At 43.1% G+C, this 22,100-nt stretch overlaps 1 protein-coding gene across 29 annotated transcripts in view; it reads left to right on the plus strand.

Annotated features, from left to right (window-relative positions):
• Window positions 1-22,100, plus strand: part of NRXN1 (neurexin 1) — a 981,700-nt gene that overhangs the window by 228,281 nt on the left and 731,319 nt on the right. For 17 of the 29 annotated variants that reach the window (XM_081903670.1, XM_081903681.1, XM_081903676.1 and 14 more), the window contains one exon: window positions 3,362-3,406. The exons of the other annotated variants lie outside the window; for them this stretch is intronic. In XM_081903670.1, the coding sequence (XP_081759796.1) occupies window positions 3,362-3,406 (45 nt within the window). The remainder of the gene's footprint in view (window positions 1-3,361; window positions 3,407-22,100) is intronic. 29 annotated transcript variants of the gene reach the window in all.

The following is a 22,100-nucleotide window of genomic DNA, read 5'->3' on the forward strand; positions in this document are numbered from 1 at the left end:
AAGAGCATGACTAAGTCAGGTCCATTAATTCCAGTGTAACTTAGCTGAATACAATCTAATAGGCATTATATACATGGGTTTGTTGGGGGGTGGCAGGTGGGAAAGCAGGATATGGAAGCCCAGGTGCCAGTATTTACATAGATATCTTAATTGTTATGATATTCAGCTAGCTGCTGGGAAGAAGAGCCAAGGTGATCAAATCTAATTAGGAACAGTTGAGGGAGTTGGGTAGGCTTAGCCAGGAAAAGAGGAGGCTAAAAGGAGATATGCTAGCTGTCTTCAAATATCTAAAAGGTTGTCACAAGGAAGATGGAACAAGCTTGTTTTCTCCTGCTCTGGAAGGTAGGACTCAAACCAATGGCTCCAAGTTACAAGAAAGGAGACTCCAACTAATCAGGAAGAACTTTCTGATGCTAAGAGCTGTTAGACATTGGAATGGTCTCCCTCGGGAGGTTGTGGACTCTCCTTCCTTGGAGGTTTGTAAGCAGAGATTGGGTGGCCATCTGTCATGGATGCTTTAGTTGTGGTTCCTGCATTGCCGGGGTTTGGGCTGGATGACTCTTGGGTTCACTTCCAGCTCTACAATTCTGTGATTCAGCAGAGATAATCTAGGATCAAGGCTGAAAAATGGAAGCACATCATTTATCTTGTTCATTCTTGATAGAAGTTTCCCATGTGCTTCACAATCTTAACCCACTTCTCCCCCTTTTAAATCTTAATCATAATTTAGTGAATACTTTCTCATGGTATAAGTATTGTTTCTTTAGGGAACTACCAGTTGCGAGTTTTAATACTTATTTTTTCAGCTTTACATGAGACAGTTTTTATCGGTTGTTTGGATCAAATAGTCAGTGGTGTAGCGTGGGTTGTCAGCACCCGGGGCAAGGCAAGTAATTTGCGCCCCCTAACCCGTGGATTTGCGCCCCCTAACCCGTGGATTTGCGCCCCCTAACCCATGGATTTGCGCCCCCTAACCCGTGGATTTGTGCCCCCTAACCCTTACCCCAAGATGTTGCGCCTGGTGCGGCCGGCCCCCCCCTGCACCCCCCACGCTACGCCACTGCAAATAGTTAATCGCTGAATGCCACTTTCCTTGCAAATCACTGATGGTTCCACAGAATATAGTAATTACAGTGTTATAGGTATTGGAAACCAGGCCTTTATAGATATATAAAGTGTGCAATATTGTTGCTGTACTTCCCCCGCCCCCATCAATTTTGTGGGAGAACAAGTACCCTGCTGTTGTGTAACTGGCATTTGTATTCAAATGTTTGATGAGACAGGTTTGCAACCAATTTATTTTTATGGCAGGCAGTTGCATAGGTTCAACAGAAAATGTCAGGCCTCTTAATAAATAAAGGAAGAAATCTCTAATTTTATTTAAGCTTGGGCACCCCATTATTTAAATGGGTTTTTTCCTGTACTTCATAGAAAAGAGGACACTAAAAATAAAAACTAGTAGCAAAAGTGGGGAAGCTAATTAAAATGCTCAAATATCTTCCGTACTGAAAAAGTGTTTATGTCCAGATTTTGTATTGTGATTCTGCAGCAAGCGAGAGTGAAGAAGCTGTTTTGAAGGGAAGGGCATCTTAAGTATTTGAGGAGGTCATCAATGCCTACTAGTACTGTTGACCATTTGCGACCTCCAGGATCAGAGACAACATGCTTCTGAATACTAGTTCCTGGGGAGCAACAACAGAAGAGGGCTGTTTCTGTTATTCCCTGCTTGTTGACTTCCTAGAGAAGGCATCCCCAAACCCGGCCCTCCAGCTGTTTTGGGACTACAATTCCCATCATCCCTGACCACTGGTCCTGTTAGCTAGGGATGATGGGAATTGTAGTCCTAAAACAGATGGAAGAGCTTTTTTGCCTAGAGGCATGTGATTGGCCACTATGGGAAACAAGATGCTAGGCAGGCTAGGGCTTTGTTCTCATCTGGTAGGGCTCCTTATCATTTTATGTTTGAGTTTGATATTCCCATTTCTCCTCTCTTGACGTCACTGTGCATTGTATTTTTTTTAATCTGTTTTTGACACTAGCTCCCCACCCCACCCCAGTGATAATGGTGTTGCAATTGAGAACGTCTGGGAAAGAAAGCTGCATTTGGGAAGTGCAATCATTTTCACTTGCAACAGGCATATATTCTTATTGCAAATATTGTACAGTATACAGTTAGGCACAACAGGTTGTATTCAACAAAGTCCTACGCTGAGTAGACTCACTGAAATTAATTAACCCATGGGTCTACTCTGAGTAAGGCTGGCACTGAATACCACCCAGTATGTACAGTATTATTCCTCCCAGTTGAACTGCTCCATATGTCTTTTAACATGTTGAATTCTTTGACTGGGATCTGTTTCCACAGTATTTGCAAAGAAGCTAACTTGGATTGGTCATGCAAAGGCCTGGCAATGAATGCAAATAAAAGATAGGAAATCAGGCAGCCCTTGTTTAGTAGGATGCACAATTTAAAGCTGTATGTATAGTAGTCATTGATGGTTGGTGCATTTGAGTAATTGCTGGCAGAAACGTTGGTCCTATATCCATTTTTTGGAGTGGGATAATTAATTAATCCCAATTTTACAAAGGCCTTTTGAGCATCTAATGACAGAATGATCACAGGGGATTTGGTTACATTACTATCATTAATCACATGTGAAAGCCTGAAAACCAAATCTGTAAGCTTTCTATGTGGTACAAATACAATCTGGTGCATCCTAATTTCAGAGAATATCAGCGAACCTAGACAATTGGTAAAAGCTGCACTGGAAATCTTAGAAATGTGTTTTAATAAAGAATCAATGCAATCCCAGAGAAATGGAGTCTTTTATTTGTTTGGCTGCAGTCCTAATGCCACTTATTTAGAAGTAAGCTGCACTGAATTCAATCTGACTTACTTCTGTGTAAACATGGTTGTTAGGATTGGGCTGAAACTTATTACTGTGAGTTGTATCTGACAAAGCTGCCTTATTCGTGCAAGAAAATCAATGTTTCCCCCCTCTCCACCACCACAACATGCCAAATCTGCTTTGTGAGTTCCCCCAACCCTCTGGAGAAGATTGGGGAGAACATGGAGTATGGGGAGAGGAAAGGGAGAATAAGTTCCAGTGTGCAAGCAGAAATCCTTGTGCAAACAGAACAACTTTATTGGATACAACACACTGTGTGTAATTTGAACACGCATATCACAGGGTTATGTATACTGTTGAAAAGTAATCTTAGTTAATAGCCAAAAGGCCTTACATTGGATGTAGAACTTGGCTTCAAAAAAGTCTTCTAGGCTTTGGGCTGTATGATTAATTATTATTTTTAGCTTAGTAATTATTTGTTTGATTTCGTTTTCTGTTATTTCTTGATTTAGAAATTGCTGCTTTTTTTGCAAAGACTGAATCCAGATCCTATCCAGGTAAGTATGAATGTCTGTTTCTATGAGTCAGTCTGTGGCATATACAGTAGTCTGAAAATGAACCTCACATTTGCAATCCGCCTGAAGGTCCCATTTAGGAGAACCTAGACACACTGTTTTGGGGCTATAGTCTCCTCCTCTTCCTCCTCCTCCTCCCTTCCCATCCTGTCCATTCCCAGTTCCAGTCCATGCGCCACTGCATAGCCATTGCCCAGTGCACAAGTTGTTGCTCCTGCCCACCAAATCCCCACCCCACTCATACATGCAAATCAGAGTGGACCACAAAGGAAGTGAAAGCAGTAGTTAGGTCCGCTTCCCAGCTCCATGTTCAGGAAGATGCTGCAATTGAGACAGTGCATTCAAAGCTAAGTGCAGCAAAGATAATCCCCTGCCATCTCCTAAACTTGGAGATAGGGAAGAAGACGGCTGCCAATTTCATATCCTTGCTCTGAAAGTTCTGCATGCTGTCAGGGACAAGGCTCTGGCCTTCCAGTGTAAGGTTCTGGCAAACAAAAAAATTGGCAGGTGCCAAAATATAATTGTGCATAGAATTAGATAAAGTCCTTATGGATGTCCTTGATGTTGTATTGATATGTTGGTCTCATGTGTTGTTACTGATGTTGTGTTGCTGCCTGGCTAGTTGGTATTTTGAACAAGTCAACCACTTAGAATTACAGTTTCTGAATTTGTAGTATGATTCATTTACGTCATCACCTTATGTTTCTTACCAATGTACGAATGCGTTCTAGTTTCAAAGGGTTATTGAATTCTTTGGCTACCATATGAATGATATACCTTTGTTTCTCCATTTACCACTATTCCCCCCCTCCCCCAAAGCATAGGGTTTATTCCCAAACTCCTGGAGATTGGTTGTCCATAAACCTGCATAGTGCCTGCCACTAGTAAATGGTCAGAATCGGTTATTGATTGAATGCTAGAATCAACGATTGTCTGGGATCAATTGGGTGAAGTTAAAAGAAAATATTTGTGAAACAATGTGTTGTGACAAGTTGGGTGAGGCAAGTAGTTTCTTCAGTCAACATTGCAGATATGCCAAATATCTATCATGTCTTATTTACGGAGAATTGGTTGCAGGCACAGCATTTGTTTCTTAGAGAGTTATTGCTCCTTTCTAATTTGAGGTCCATACAATGTTGAGATCCCCTTCTAACAAAGTTACTTCTTCTTTCAATTGGCTCCATTGTTCAAATACATTCTCCACAACAAGGAAATTCAAGCTGTGTTTGGGCAATAAGTAGGTCTAAGAGTAATCTGTTTTCCCTTTACAAACAATATACCAATCCCTTGGGTCTCAGATAACTCCTAGCAATGCAAAATCAAACTTTCTCTAGATAGTTAATACCGCCTTACAAGACATGGAAGAACCTGAAGCTGTATAATAAGCCCCAAACTAAGAATATTTTTGCAGTTTATTATTCTGGGGTTTTTTATGTTCTTCTTAGAGGATAAGAAAGTCTCATACTCATTACTTAAATTTTTTTGAGTTATTTATTGTTGTTTTACTAGAGGTTGCCTGAATGAGAAAGCAGTTAATGAGTACAATTCCAAGGCTGCAATTGCAACTTTATTTACCTGGGAGTAAGCCCCACTGAATTCTGTAGGCTAATTTCTGAATAGCTGTGATTAGGGTTGTGATGCAAATCATCAAAGGGCAGAAAATCATTCTGTGAAGAGCACACCATTATCTATGAGACCTCTCCTTTTCTATAGCTTAATAATGGAATGCAGGTGGCACTGTGGTCTAAACCACTGAGCCTCTTGGGCTTGATGATCAGAAGGTAGGCGGTTCAAATTACCGTGACAGGGTGAGCTCTCACTGCTCTGTCCCAGCTCCTGCCAACCTAGCAGTTCAAAAGCATACCAGTGCAAGTAGATGAATAGGTACCGCTGTGACGGAAAGGTAAATGACATTTCTGTGTGCTCTGGTGCTCATCATGGTGTCTCATTGTGCCAGAAGCGGTTTAGTCTTGCTGGCCACATGGTCTGGAAAGCTGTCTGTGGACAAACGCTGGCTCCCTCGGTCTGGAAGCAAGATGAGCGCCTCACTCCTTTGTCGTCTTTGACTGGACTTAACCATCCAGGGGTCCTTTACCTTTATGGCTTAATAGCAATCAAATAGCAACAATGATCAAAACAGAAGAAATTCATCTGTTAAGGCTCATAAGGCAATCCTAAATCTGAGCTTGGAAGGTGACTGTTCTCTTGAGAAAGTTACAAGAAGAAATTAGGTAGTCATGCTTATCCTCAAACCAAAACAAGATTATGAGTTGGTTTTTATGCCCCATGTTTGCCAGAGAAGGAGCCTTTTTCAGATAAAAGTATAAGTACACATTACTGATTAGGTCTTTGATGGGAGGGTCCAGTATGGTATGGATCTTTCAGTATAAGACTACATGTCGCTGCAGTGGGCTCCAGCAGCCAGAGATTTTGAAAATGTCTTTGAAACCAATCAGAATTCTGCATTAACTAAGTATTTTAAAAATGCACTGAAGTCCACATCACTAAATATGATCAGCCTCAGTAATAGCTACATAGTTTGTTAGCAAACAAAGCAGAAGGAAGTGTCCATTTTTCTTTCTGAATGGACCCTCCCTGTGCCTTTACTGGATTTCTAGGAAACTGTGATGCAGACATGCTTTGAATGAAAAGGGTGGTGTCTTGTAGTAAACCTTCGCTGTGTGACCAGCCTTCTGATTTCAGAACAATAATTCCTATTCACCTAACAATAATTCACCAATTTTCCTGAAGGTGCAAAGAGACTTGCCACAACTGCAGTTAGAATGAAGGGTGGACTGGCCATCTGCCTTGATGTAATTTCTTGGGATCAGGGTGAGGAGAGAGACTCAGTGCTGGTACACATTAAAGCTGACCCAAAGCCATTCATTCTGAATCAATTAATAGGGTTTCTTCTTCAGACATCTCTATTTCCAGGTTTGGGAAATTGACCTTTCCAAACAACTGGACACCCAGCTGATGGGAAGTAAATTAGCTCCCCGTGAGAAAGGATTGAAGGCTTTATGCCGAATTTGAAAACTTTAAAAATTACAACTTATAGGATTTTGTTTGCTTAAAGCTTTAGAAAAAGGGTAGAGAATCCCATCCCCCCGGCCTATCACCCACTATTCCAACACATAGCACAAAACCTCCAGATATAAACAACAAATCCATAGTTTGTTGGTCAATGTATGCAGTTCTAAACATAGTTTTTTCCCTAATGCATCACAAAATTTGGAAGTAGGTGAATCAGAAGCTTCTTTTTTGGCAATCACTCGTAGCCAAGTAAGATTGTCCCTTAACTTTCCTTCCCCGACCTGGCCACCATGATCCATGCGACGGTCACCTCCAGGCTTGACTACTGTAATTCGCTCTGTGCGGGGCTGTCCTTGAAGCTGTCCCAGAAACTCCAGCAGGTGCAGAATGCAGCAGCGAGGCTCCTCACGGGGTCTCTGCCATGGGAGCATATTCACCCAGTGCTTTTCCAGCTGCACTGGCTCCTGGTGGAGTACAGGGTCAGATTTAAGGTGCTGGTTTTGACCTTTAAAGCCCTTCAGGGCCTAGGACCCTCGTACCTACGGGACCGCCTCTCCCGGTATGCCCCACGGAGAGCCTCAAGGTCCGTAAATAGCAACACCCTAGTGGTCCCGGGCCCTAAGGAAGTTAGATTAGTTTCAACCAGAGCCCAGGGCCTTTTCAACTCTGGCTCCGTCCTGGTGGAATGCTCTGTTTCATGAGACCTGGGCTCTGCGGGATCTGATTTCTTTCTGCAGGGCCTGTAAGAAAGAGTTGTTCCACCTGGCCTTTGGCTTGGAGCCAATTTGATTCCCTCCCGCTCTTTCTTTTTCCTCCTGTGATGAGGCTGCATTTTAATATTTTAATGTTTCAATATTTTAATGTTGTATTTTAATCTTGTTTTTAAGTTGTATTCATTCAACTTGTTTTTATTATTAGCCGTCCTGAGCCCGGCCTTGGCTGGGGAGGGCGGGGTATAAATAAAAATTATTATTATTATTATTATTATTATTATTATTATTATTATTATTATTATTATTCCATAAACACTGTTTCAACAGAATCAGAAGCCTAAGTAAGTTTGGATCCGTGCATTTATTCTGGGAGCTGCCAATAAGATCAGTTCCAAGCAGAATGATTCTCCATCACCTGCATGTGTGTGTATGAGAAATTATAGGGTGCTTTCTTTGGTTCTACATAAGAACATGAACAGAGCCTTGCTAGATCAGACAATGGCTCCATCTAGTCTAGGATTTTGCTTCCTACAGCATCAGTAGCACTTAACCAGAAGCTTCTGAGAAGCTTACGAGCATGGCATAAAGGGCACCACCTTTCTCCCAGCTGCTGGTAATTAGAGATAACCTGCACCTGAACATAAAGGTACTATTTATCTAGAATGCTTCTTGCTCAGCAAGTGATTCCCCCCCCCCGCCCTCCCAGTTCTTTCCTAGCCCTGTCTGTCACAACAGTATTATTCAACAGAGCTATTTAGCTACTTAGCTTGCAGTGTTCCCCTTGCAAAGAAGAGAGTAAAAAGAGAATATGTGTACAGCTGAATTCATCTTCCTCACTTTCTCCCCTCACCCCCACCGTGTCATCTGATGGGGAAATAATTGTCATCTTCAATGTCACATTGAGTGGCATTCTCTCCAAAATAAGGAAATGAAAGTTTACTGTCAGAAGATATGAAGAAGCGCACTTACTCCCCTCAAATGAAAGCTATCATTAGCAGATAAGGAGCTCTGTTTTTCAACTCGGTCCTATTCAGATGGAGTGCATACGGCTGACAAGAATGAGCAGTGACTTTGACCATATTCACAGCTGAGGAAGGGAGAGAAATTCAGTTCAGTTCAATTTTAAAGGCGAACCAACTTAATGTGCACTTTCTGAAAACTGTACATGAACTGAAACATGTGCATCTTTTGAAACTCACTCTTCTGTGGATTTTGCAATCCAGCCAGGTATTGCATGGAATTCAGAAACATAAAAAAGCTCATTTCAGTCAGTCTGCAATCTTAAAACAAATATCACAGACATTCATAATTCTAGTTTGAATTTATTCTAATATGCACATTTCTGCAAATGTGCATTTTCATTAATGCAACACACTTTTGTACACTATTTTCACTAATATAATGCACATTTGTGACCTCTTTAACCTAGTATATACTTTCCTCTATACATTACTTGGCTGGAGAACTACATTGCATAATTTAGAGAAGTGCAAATTTCGAAGGATGGCACTACTTTGGTTTGTCTATTGTTTCAGAAACTGCACATTAGGTAGGTCTGTCTTAATATGTGATTTAACCCCTGTTCCATCACCAGCAGCGCAATCTGTTAAGAAGCAAGGCTTGGGTTTGGCATAACTTTATGCCAGCTATACGTTACGCCAGCTTGGTTTCCGCTGGAATCTTCTACCGTGGTACCTTGGGTTAAGTACTTAATTCATCCCAGAGGTCCGTTCTTAACCTGAAACTGTTCTTAACCTGAAGCACCACTTTAGTTAATGGGGCCTCCTGCTGCCACTGCGCCGCCAGAGCATGATTTCTGTTCTCATCCTGAAGCAAAGTTCTTAACCCGAGGTACTATTTCTGGATTAGCAGAGTCTGAAACCTGAAGCGTATGTAACCTGAAGTGTACGTAACCCAAGGTACCTCTGTATATAGGATTCCTCCCTATATGGTAATCAGGCCCATTGTAGTAAGACCCTTGCTGCTTGGGCATCAGATTCCCAACAGCAGAATTGTTTATTGCTCCAAATGGTGTTTCCGTGAGTATATGTGTAAGATACAGGTTCAGAGGTACACATGCACAGGCAACTGGAGTAGAACTGGTATCACATGTGGGGGACTGTCCTTCACTGGATGTATTTAAACAGGGCTTGGGTGGCCACTGGCCACTGATTCTTTAGCTGTGATTCATGCATTGAAGGGGGGCGATTTAGATTACCCTTGCAGATAGAATTCATTTTAAAAGGGAGAAATTCACGCCACTGAAAATTAAGTGGTGCAGAGTGTAAAAGACACACTGCAAGTTACGTGTAATGCTAAGGATAAGTAGCAAAGGAGAATGTGTATTTTCATTGAGTGGCCTTGGCATATTACGCATGCGGGATTCTGGAAGACAAAAAACATGCCATCCACGTCCATATCTTCTAAAACCTTCCTCCCAAGACCTCAGGGGAGCTGCAGGTGCAAACACTGAGTGCAGCTGACCTCCGCAGAACCTCTCCTTGCTCCATTAATCATGCCAAGCCCCATTTGCAAAGAAAAATACTTTGAGTGTTTTCCAAAAACCCACTTTCATAGTATGCTTGCCAAGAAGCGAAACACAGCAGAATTCAAAGTGTGCTCTGGGGGTGGGGCTGCGGAGCTAGACAATGCCACACAGTGTATAATGGTCCAAATTAAAGACTATTAAGCTTGAGAAGATGCAAATGAAAAAGCTGCAGCATTGTCTAAAAAGTGTTTTGTAGGAATAGCAGAACTCGCCAGACCCTCTGCCAACTTTCCCCTTCCTGCTATTCCACATCAAATTAATCATAATTATAATAACGCAAACTGTGACAAATAATCACAGCAGGCTTTCAGGACTTGGCATAAATTATTTGGGCTTCATGAGCTCATGCATTCCGTACTTGCCCTAGCCTGATGGCGTGCTTCCTGGCTCCAGCATATCACCTACACTCTTTTTGGAGTTTAACTGCTTATTGCTGCCATTGAATGCTTCTTGCCATATGGTTTCCATGTGGAAACAGTGCAGTGCTTCTGGTTGGCAGCTGCTGCATGCAGTGCCCCCAGCAAATCAGACCTGCTCAATATGTGAAGCCGCCCCCATTGCATGCAAAAAACACCCAACAGCATTGCAACTTTCCTGGTGGACACAGGCACCAAATCATAGCATAGCTCCACAATTCTGTCAATATCCCGACAGTTGTCTGAATCTGAAGTCTTGTACAGCCCCAGTAGTGAGCACCACTGAACTGAGTGAGGCACGCATCTCAGTAATAAAAGCATGTTAAGATTGGGCCTTGAATACCGGGAATTGCCTGAAATTGCAAAGTTAACAGAGTAGATAAAGGTAGACGAAGGGCAAACTGAGGAAATCTTTTTTGCAGTGGATAGTTTCCCTTTATTAATGTCGGGAAAATCTATGTGAAGCCCTCAGTACCTTGGGAATATTTTTTTTTTGCAATTTATTCCCTTCTCTTATTTCGTTGTGGAATAATGACAAGTTAATATATGGCTCAGGTGCATGATACCTCGTTGATCACATCTACAGAGCATAGGACCTTTTTTAAAAAGGCAAGTTAAGCAAGTAATTCCCCAGTGCATGGTTGTTACTTAATGCTTATAGGCGTTATATCAAGAGCTTGAAATGTGTGTTGTGGGGTGTCATCTTCTGGAAGCAATGTCTAAAATTTAAGCTATCACAATAAAAAGGTGTGCTTTTTAAGTACCAAGGATTTATGGCGATTTAAATTCCACCAGAGCCTTCCTGTTCTCTCTCCTCCCCCATGGTTTTTTTAAAAATATGACTATCCTTTTAGACCCCCCCCTCCATTTTCTTTGGTTCCTCTGTCCTCCCAGCAATCGCCTCGCATGTTGTCAGAACACATTCAGAAGCAAACTGCTTGCGCATCAGAGGGACTGATATGACACTGTGTGACTGGAGTGCTAAAAGCTCTCTTCTTTAATTCTTCACTCAAAGCACCCCTTGTTGCTAAAGAGGTGCTAAAAGTGTCAGCTGGCCTTTCTATTTTAGTGCCTCCTCCGCCCCGTCACCAGTTCCATTTGTCTCAAGGAGTTCTCACTGGCTTGCTCACTTAACATTGTCTCTTGGAGAGAACAAGAAGCATCTTCATGACACGTACACCTGGCAGCCTGGGCATGGTTAAATATTGATAGTCTGAGCCTGGAAAAACACAAACATTCATGCTTATTGCCCATTGAGCTCAGTGTGGATTGTGGCTTCCAGTCAGTGTGCCTAGGCTTGCAGGCCTCCATCAAAACCTTATCCATATTTTTTATGTAGAAATGTGCCCTATTGATGTGAATGGGACTTTCTTCCAAGTAAATGGGATTGCAGCCACTGCAGGATCCAGATTTTGGAAGGGTCCTTCTCACCATCCCAAGCAGTGGAAGTCGACCCATTTGGCCTACCGACCTCATGGGTCCAGGGGAGTAGTGTTGCTTGTCAGCTTCCCTCTCCTTAGACTCAATGTTGTTCCTGTAGAACTGAGCAAAAAAGAGGAGAATGGGGACAAACATAGACTTAGTTGGTGCTGGCTGTCAATGGCTCCGACTTGCACCTACTGCTTGGGCTCCCTGCCTTTCATCAAACAGTCACAAGGGACACCAGCCACTGTGATGGCCTGGGACTTGGACTCAAGAGTCTCAGTCCATACCGGATGCTTTGCCTCAGGCGGCATCTGAACCAGATCTGGGGCCTGATTTTGAAGAGCCCCAGTCTGCACAGGTTCCCCTACAACAAGCACCAGCTGGGCCGAGTCAGGGGCCTGAGCCTGCCCTGGCTCCAGATGCGGGGATTACTCGTTGCCTTCAGCTGGGCCATCACTTACAGCTGCCCCACTACCAGTTGGGTCAGGAGAGTCTGAAGCGGCCTCTGGGTCTAGTAACCCACCAACATCTCCCGAGCTGCAGAGACTGAGGTCTGAGAGGAGGAGAGACCTGAGTACTCGCAGGAGGAGTGCTCGCCTTCAGGCAAGACAGGGAGGTGAGTTGCTGGGGGATCAGGGCCGGCCCGCTACCCCGACAAAGATAAAAGGCTATTGGACCCCGCCCCAGGTTGCGGGAGCAACATTGGTGTTTGCTAGAACCTGCCTGACCTAGCCTGGTTTCCTGGCTTGTATCCTGCCCTGTAGGACTGACTCCTTGCGGAATCCTTGGATTCAGGACCGGACCTGGACCGCTCTGCTTGGGTTAACCCCCCAGGTCCAGCACAGCCACCACTTATCGCTATCATCAGTTTCTCATCAGTGTTCTGTCAAGGAGAAATTGAGCAGTGATACCTTGCTTTTCTTCCTTGTCACCTTCCTTCTCCCTCTTCGTTGTCTGGAGCAGAGTGAGAGGCAGATGAACAAGTAGTTTCCCCAATGTCCCATGGAGAGTAGTTCTGTCCTGTTCTGGATAGTCTGTCATTTTGGGGATAGCACTTCCCTCCAGCCGAGTCAGGCAGGATTCTTTATATTCCATCTCATACAGGGACAGGGCCACCCCACCCTACAGACTGGCTGGCAGAGGAAGGCAGATCCCTCCACCCCAAACATCTGCTATTCTCCATGGCCCCAACCATAGGGAGAGCCCCAAAACTCAGTGAACATCATGGAAACAAGCAAGCGTTAAACTTCAGAAACAGAAATGCACACACACACTGTAGAGACAAATATCATCAGAACTGAACATGAACATGCAAATGGATCTGGCAGAAACCCTATTGCGGAGTCACCACTCAGATGCTCTCTAAGTAGATTTCCAGGCAGCTGATCCTAGGGAAAGAGGCAGGTGGACTGCCCTCCACGGGCCAGTAGGAAACTATCATTGATTGCTGCAAAGGTTAAAGAGAGAAGAATTTCCAGGGCACTGTTGTCAGAGGGCTGCCTGCTGCTGTGTGACCCCTTTGTGCCAATCATTGATGCCAGCCCTGATTGCAGCCCTTACATAAAGTAGCACTTCTAGGCATATTTAATCCTGGGTAGGTTCTACACAGATGCAGCATGGCATTCCGAATTCTGATCTATAGAAGAAGTGCCCAGGAAAATAGCATTTCGTTTGTAACACATCCAAAAATCTATTGAGCTAGGCAGGTTCATGTTCTGAAGCAGATTAGCAAACATAACCACTTAACCACTCAAATGTAGGGTGCAGCAACGGGATTTGAAAAGGATCTTGTCTGCGAGGTGGGTAAGTGAAATGGCGTTGGAACAATGCAGGTACAAGGAAGGAAAGAGTTAAAATCTGGTAGCTTGTGATGGGAAAGTTCTCAGCCCGAGATCTTGAAGACAGTACTGAGTTGGATGGATCTGGTCCTCCAGATGTTGTAGAACCCTTAGCCTTTGGCCATGCATACTGGGGCTGATGGGACTTGTGGTCCCATCCCTGGTTATGAGATGCTACTTATCTTAATGTCAAAAAGAATGATGCCCTTGAGAATAAGCCCCTTGTGGCCTAAACTCCTAAACCTTTGTTTACTAGTTCTTATGACAGGCAACATGATAAATAGTCCACTTCCCCTTTTAGTGATCTGGCTCCTACAGTTGTTAAGCAATTGGGCCAGCAAGCTCATTGTTGATATGCGTTGTATTCTCCTGTTGCAGGAGAAACAAATTATTCTGTGCTTAAAAATAGGTAATTGCTTCTTGCATCTAATTGATTTCTAGAAATTACAATGCAGATTTGATTGGGAGAAGCTGGCGTGCTACCTGCAATCCACTCCAAAGTGTGCCGCTCATAAATCCTGCCGCCTTCTCTGCCCTCATGCAGTCAGCGAGAGATATTTAAGGAGACTTTATGGTACCTGAACCCTGAAGGATGTGTCTTAACCTGTAGGAAAGCAGCACAGCTGTAACATCCATCTCACCGCAGTGTCATGACTTGACTGTTAATCTAAAGCATTGCTTCCAGCCAGTTGGCTAAATAGGAGTCGATTTTTATACCATGGATATTAGATGCAGCAACAACTTTAGGGTAGGCTTCAGCTTCTTGTGGCTCACCAAGTAGAGTGTCACCTACCCCCGGAGAAGATTAATGAATCTCTCCTGTTTTTGCTGAATGCCAGGGTTGGCAAAATGGAGGAAGGGGAAAACTAGGTTGCAGCATTGGTGGGTCACAAATTATTTGCACCCATTACAAACTCTCACATCAGTTATTATATCTGTTGAGAGTTCTTCATGAGGCCATTGCATTTGGGGCAGCAAATCCCACCCACTATCTACCCTGCGGTGATGTTATGGAAGTTCTTAGTAGGGTTTGGTTTCTCAAACCTTTTAAATGGATGGGGAGCCTGTGATTCCCCCCCCCCCCAATGTTTCTGGATTGCAGCTCCCATCAGTCCTTGCCAGCATAGCCCATAGTCAGAGGCTATGTGAGCTGTAGTCCAACAACAACTGGAAAAACACTGGGCTAGCCATCCCTGCCTTTGAAAAATAATAATGCCCATATCTTTACCGGAAAATTTTGTGGTGATTCTTATGTGCAACAATCTCTATCATCCCAATGCTGCTTGTGAAAATCTGTTGATTGGAATGATTGAATATTAAATATTATTCCTTCCAGTAGCACCTTAAAGACCAACTAAGTCAGTTCTTGGTATGAGCTTTCGTGTGCATGCACACTTCTTCGAAAGCTCATACCAAGAACTGACTTAGTTGGTCTTTAAGGTGCTACTGGAAGGAATTTTTTTTGTTTTGACTATGGCAGACCAACACGTTTACCTATCTGTAATTAAATATTATGTCAGCATGATTGAGTCCCTTCCCCAGTCTGCCTTTAAAATTATGCAAAATAGCGTCTGGTTGTCTGCTTTCCCCGTTGTCTAAAGAAGCAGGATCTAAGCAACTTATCCTAGCTGTTCCTTGAAAGGTTTTTAAGCTGAGGTCAGATGGCCATCTGTCAAGGATGCTTTAGCTGAGATTCCTGCATTGCAGGGGGTCGGACTAGATGACCCTTGGTGTCTCTTCCAACTCTACAATTCCATGATCCTGTGAAAGAGAGGGGAAGATCCTCAGCCCTGCTTTTCTTTAAGCAGCAGCAGTGGAGTGCCGTGACCCTTCCGCTGGTGACTCATAAATAAAGAGAAAGACCTTTCCCCTAGTGCAACACCAACTTTGCCTTGGCTTCCCAAATTAGAATAAGGATAGCAGAGGCAATTTCTCAATAGTTATGGCATACTGACTGAGCTCTGGCCCTTTCCAGCGAGGATGGCACTGCAAGGGACAGCGGGTCTGCTGCACTGTGGGCAGAGGAATCTGAAAGGTGCACTTATTATTTATTATCTCTGCTTACATGAAATATTTGGCACTTGAGTTTAGAGTATCGTATAAGGCAAATGTTGAATTAGGAAAGACTCTAAAATATTAACTTCCCATACTTTTCTCTCTCTTCAATTGTTAATCATTGTCTAGTCCATTTTCAGTGTGCATGGAATTCTCGGGTTAAGTACTTAATTCGTTCCGGAGGTCCGTTCTTAACCTGAAACTGTTCTTAGCCTGAAGCACCACTTTAGCTAATGGGGCCTCCTGCTGCTGCTGTGCCGCTGGAGCACGATTTCTGTTCTCATCCTGAAGCAAAGTTCTTAACCCAAGGTACTATTTCTGTAACCTGAAGCATATGTAACCTGAAGCGTATGTAACCCGAGGTACCACTGTATTTCCCAGTTTCACTCACCAATAGCAGTTAAAATAGCAGAGCTTCTATTCCTGCCCCCACCCGTGTTTTGTGTGTTTCTCTGTTAGTTTTGCTTGCTACTTCACCTGCCAGCAGTGGCAACTCTGTTGGCAGCCTGACAGCTATTTTGCATCTTCCACAATGCCCTATACCTAGGGTTGTAGCCAAAGCTAGTCTTACTCAGAGTAGACACATAGAGGTTAATAGACACAAGTAACTACAGTGCATTAATTTTAGGAGGCCAAGTATGAATAGAACAAAACTGAATACTACCATAAGTTTCATTCTGGGGCTCTGTGCATGGGTGCAAGTTCATTTGGGAAACGGCTACCACCACAAAACAATGGTCGAGATTATTCAAAGAAGAAAGGAAATCTCTGGGAGAAAAGGCCTCCTGGGAAATTTCAGCTCAGCTCTAGTCTAGGGTCAGAAGAACATCAACTCACATTGCAGCTGAACTTAATTAAATAAACAAAGATGTTATCACTCCTCAGATGTCTGCTAGACTGAAATCTGATGTTACCAACTTCCAGTTCTTGGGAATGTTGTTTCACCATTTGTGGCTCCCGCAGAAACATTAGCGGGTATAATTAAGCTACAATGGCATCTGGATATGAGAAGAACAGATGTCACATACTGTGATGATACAGAGACTAAGTACATAGGCCTAATGTGCTAGCACATTTACTGTAAACATACATTCATGCAAATGTGAGCACCTATTTTCTGATTTCTCCATTCCCAAGAAACGTAAAAAATGAAAAGAAAAAAAAAGCCAGGCAAAATCTGCAAGGTGATGCCTTCAGTTCAGTAGTCTTCAGCTTTTTCACACTCAGACCCACCTTTAACCGAAACATGCATTTTGGGGAACAATTTCTTATTTATTTATTTAACATATATTTATATGGTACTAGTGTTGCTATTGTGACCCACCTTAGATCAGTCCATGACCTGATCCCAACTCACCGGTTGAAGACCAGTGTCTCAATTCACCATCATCTGCTGGGGAAGGACTAGCCAAGGTTCTGAGTTACACAGAACATTTTCACACACATCCTAAAGACATCCAGGGTGACCCATCTCTTCCAAAATTACAGTGCATGTAGTGGATCCCTGAAGGAATCCATGGCATCTTTCTCATTCAGCCAACAAAGACAGGCTTTGGCCAGGTACTTCGGGACAACAGTGGACAGTATGATGGGTGGAGAGGCACACTCAGCTAGGTATTGAGGAGGTGGAAGCGATAGCAGGTGTTAGTCTCAATGGGTGATGTTCAACTTCTGTGCTAGCACAAGGATTTAGCTCTAGCACAATAGGATTTGCTCCTCCACAGCACCCCAGCCCACCCCTAAATCTGCTCTGGAGTGTTGGAGGGAATCCCAGAACAGATTTAGGGAAGGAAGGGGGAGAACGTTCACCCTAGTTCTACACTGAATGCAACACTATGCGTAGACCAAAGGTATTTCATACAGGGGAGCAGGTGGAATTGTGGTCTAAACCACTGAGCCTCTTGAGCTTGCTGATTGGAAGGTCAGCGGTTCGAATCTGCATGACAGGGTGAGCTTCCATTGCTCTATCCCAGCTTCTGCCAACCTAGCAGTTTGAAAGGACACCAGTGTGAGTAGATAACTATGCACATTTCCTCAGGAAATGGCAGCAATCCTGAACAAAGGTTTGGAATGCCTTCAAACTCAGAGAAACATCAGTGAACATTGCCTGTCACCTAAATATGACGAGTCAGCAGTCAGTGACGTTATGTCTGGATAGCTGAGAAGTATCTGTTTCTAGTCATTTGTGAAATTCATCTGAGATTGTCAGTGTCCCTCAAACTGTGGGCTTTCTCTCATACTGCAATTATACTCTTGAATGGAAGTAATTCCAGATGAAATCAGAGGGATTTCTTCCACTTCATGTACTTAAGACTGTGCTCTTCAGTCCCATTGATTTCAGTTATGGTGCTTAACTGTGCCAGACACTTCCTAAATTGTGTGCACTGTGTGTTTAGAATGGGAGAACAAGACTGTGATAGTATGTTCACTTAACTGTATGTCCACTTACCAGGGAATCCTAAAGCAGAAGTTATTTCTTAGTCAACATGCAAAGAATTGCACCGAGAACTGGGTCCAAGTGTTCTGCCTTTAGTGACCTGGGAATGACAACCTGCCCCCACTAACTCATCTATGGTCTTGCAGCAACCCATTCCTTGAAAATCACTTCTGTTAATCATTATTAATTTTATTATGTGGCATTAAAAGCATCTGTCAATCCCCAAGAATCTCTGCACACTTTTATTTTCTTTCTTTTTTTAAAAAAACAACCCAATAAGCACATTAAAATTCCATCAAAGTTCCTCTTATTTCCTTTCCTTGTACAGTCCAATTCCCTAATGAGAATAAAATTGGTTAAAAAGAAGAAGTTAACATTGAAAGCATCACTGTTGTTGTTTGATCATCCAGATGGGCAGCTTCTGTTTTTGGTAGGATGCATTTTGTGCTGTCTCGGTATGGACTAAGGGAATCTTGACTCATGCAGTAGCTTCTCTCCAAATTTGATTAGTAACGTTTAAAAAGTACCACTCTGCTCCAAATTATACTTTCACATACTTAAAAAGAAAAGACATCAGTTTGCATCACGACATCTTTTAACTTCTGTGAATTTTCATTTTCATGAAGCTTCAGAGAAATGGGATCACATTCAATCAAATTACCCAGCCCATTTTGCTTAAGGCAAATAGCATCCAAGCAAGACAAGAGGCTGCCTCAAATGTTTCTTGTTCATCCATCACACACAATTTTGGTAATATATTTTGTAAATCAGGTTTGATTTCAGCCAGTAGTTTAAATTCTGAAATCTGAGATAAAACTGATTCGCACACTCGATTCCTGCTTACGTGGGTGAATGCGCCATTACAGCCATATCACCCCATATCATTATTTTATAACTTCTCACACCGTCTTACCTGTAATGCTTTTCATGTGAGCCAGTTAATTTCTTTTATATATAGCTACTAGTCAGTGCATCAATTGATCACCACAGGAAGCATCCATTAATGAGTCAGAACATTGGTCCATCTTAGCTCGCTTCTGTAGCAGGTGTGTCATTGTTGCTTACCTGAAGAGAGAGGAGGGTCGAGGGAGCGGGGAGGTTGGCACAGTAGGGGCACCAGCAGAGACAATCCGGTTCTCCTCCCAAGGCGCCCACACCATGTCAAACTTCCTGCTGTCTTGCTCCTCCCGCTGTCCCTCCCAGTAAGCGAAAATAACACACCTGGGAACAGCCCTGATGGATCAGACCTGCTTCAGCATTCTGTTCTCACAGTGATCTATTAGATGCCTCTGGGAAGCCCATAAGATGAACATGAGTACAAAAGCACTCTCCCAAATTGTGATTTCCAGCAATTGGTGGTCGTCTTCTTCTTCTTCTTCTTCTTCTTCTTCTTCTTCTTCTTCTTCTTCTTCTTCTTCTTCTTCTTTCTTCTTTCACTCTGGATCCACACATCCTTCAGATTATTATAGAATTGTAGAATTGGAAGGAAATCTCAGGATCATCTAGTCATCTCACAATACTTCTTTCTTCTTTGGCGATCACTCATAGCCGAGTAAGAGTGTCTTCCATGAACACAGTCTTAACAGTGGGTCCGTAAGTGACTGTGGAGTCCAATTCTGGATCCTCACATCCTTCCACAGTGGGGACATAGGTTTCTGGGTGGGAGTTGATCATGGTGAGGGTTTGCGAAACGTGCCTTCCACATAGTACGTTTCTCCCTTTCATCCTGAGTTCGAGCATCTTCAAAGCCCATGACATCTTTGGTAAAGGCTGTTCTCCAACTGGAGCGCTCGCAGGCCAGTGTTTCCCAGTTGTCGGTGTTTATACTACATTTTTTTAGAGTTGCCTTGAGAGAGTCTTTAAACCTCTTTTGTTGACCACCAGAATTACACTTACCATTTTTAAGTTTGGAATAGAGTAGTTGCTTTGGAAGATGATAATCAGGTATCTGCACAACACGGCCAGTTCAATGAAGTTGATGTTGAAGAATCATTGCTTCAACAGTGGTGATCTTTGCTTGTTCCAGTACACTGGCATTGGTATTCAGAGGCATGCTGACTATATTTACCATTCCTAGCCATATTCTCCATGAATTTATTGGGGGGGGGTGTCACCAAAGTTCTCTAGGGAAAACAGATCTTTATCCACAAAAAGGATGGAGAATGTTAGGAGGCCATTTGCACAGATGTCTAGTTTTCGCACAGAGCACATTCCTTTCCCATGATGCTTCTGCTGGTGAGTTGACTGTAAGGCTGCATCACGTGATACACCTGCAAGTCTGCCACCCACACGACTGCATAACAGTTCCCACCTCAATACAGGATCCATGTGAATTTCTCCCCAAAGTATTGTAACAGTCTCCTTTTATGGCCTTGATGTTGCAGCACTCTGCTTGCCGGCACCGCACGTTCTCGTTCGCTTGACAGATAGGCTGGCTGCAAACGGTGTGGTCGAAAATGGAGCCTAAGAGTAGCCAAGGAGGTTTTTGAGCTTCCAGCTATGCTAATGCAAAGTCTCCATACCACTAAACACATGTACTGAAGCATGAAGGTCTTCCCGATGAAAACAAACAAACAGCAAGCGGCGAGAGGCATTAAGGAGGGAAGGCAACCTCTCAGCAAGAAGGCAGCGCATAAGGCCATGCGCTTAGTAAAAATCGCTCAGGAATGTATGTATATATTATATGCTGGGCTTATTTACAACAGTGCTAAATTATTTATGCCCTGCAGTATGCATCACTGAGACTGTAATTGGGGGAAAAGAAGTCTTGGTTTTACCGTGAGATTCCTCTGTAGGCATCTTTAAAGATGTAATGATGCGGGCCGCTTAAGCTGCCGCAAATACAAGTTCACAGGACGCAGTTGGCACCAAGTCCCTTGCTTTATGAGCAGGGGCCCCTGAATTGAGCCCTGAAAGAAAGGCACACAGACACACACATTCATATCCTGCAGTCAGTTTACCAAGCTAATCATTTGATTCAACTCACACAATCTGACCTTAAGCGGTTTAGTGAAGAGCATCAAGGAACACTAGACGTATCTACCCATCAGCATTTCTTGGCAAGCACCGGAATGCATGGGGAATAAGGGTGGAGCACGGGGATCTCTTGCAACTGCAGCTATCCCAGTACCCAGACATTAAAAGCAGCATCATTAAAAATGTATCCCGTGTCTAAGTTCCTGCTTATGAGCACTGCCTTATGCAGTTTACTGACAGAGGATTTGGGGCCAAGGAAGCTGGAGAGGGTTCTTGGCTGGGAGACCCGCTCCATGCCTTGTAGGCCTTTTCCCATCTGACCGGGGAAGGAAGGTCAGCTTTGACTGACTCCAGCTACAGAAGCTGAGGCTGCTGAACAAGACTTGGGTTGGGGTGTTGCTCAATTTTGTTGTTATTCTTGGGGGTGGGGTTGTTGCTGTTTATGATATTAAGTTTTGTATATTAATTTTAGATATTTTTACGAAGCATGTAGACATGGTTCAATTGGGTTGTGTGCTTTTTGATGTTTTATTTACTGTTCGTGACTACTTTTGTTACATTTTAGTCAGCTTTTTTTTATGTTGTAAGCCGCCTTGAGCATGGTTTTAACTACAGAAATGTAGCATACAAATAAAATTACGAATGTATGCTCCACAGTTTTAAGTGAGCCAGCCTGATTCACACTTTTTTTGGACTACAATGAATATTGCAACATGGTTAATTCTTTGGCTTTCACGCTTCTTCATTTTTGTGATGCAGTTCTTAGCTCAAAAACCCGTGTGTGTGTGTTATTTTGCATTTCAGTGTGCAACCGCAACCTGTTAGGTGGGTTAGACAGGGAAAGTGTGACTGCCCTGAAGTCTTTAATGACTGTGCAGGATTTAATTTCAAGTTGTGTATTCTCTCCACTGGCTAAGTGATATCAGAATTACTTACTTTTGTGGTTTTTCAAGGAATAATCCTATGATCAAGACCCAGCAGCAGGAATCCTTGCTGATACTGGATCATTCCTGGAAACCTCCCATGAGTGATATATTCTGAAAACTATTGGTTGATTACATTTGCATAGCTTTTTACAGGATGACTTGCAGGTTATATCTACTTAAACTTTCCATACCTTTATCCTCTGCCATGTGGCATAGCTACAACTTACTACCACAACAAAAATGCTCAAATATTTCAGCAAAATAAGCTTAATATAGTGTTTTGTAGTGCATCAGATTAATCTGATCTTC

Source organism: Podarcis melisellensis (genome assembly GCF_964234715.1).
Source record: "Podarcis melisellensis genome assembly, chromosome: 3".
NCBI lineage: Eukaryota > Metazoa > Chordata > Lepidosauria > Squamata > Lacertidae > Podarcis > Podarcis melisellensis.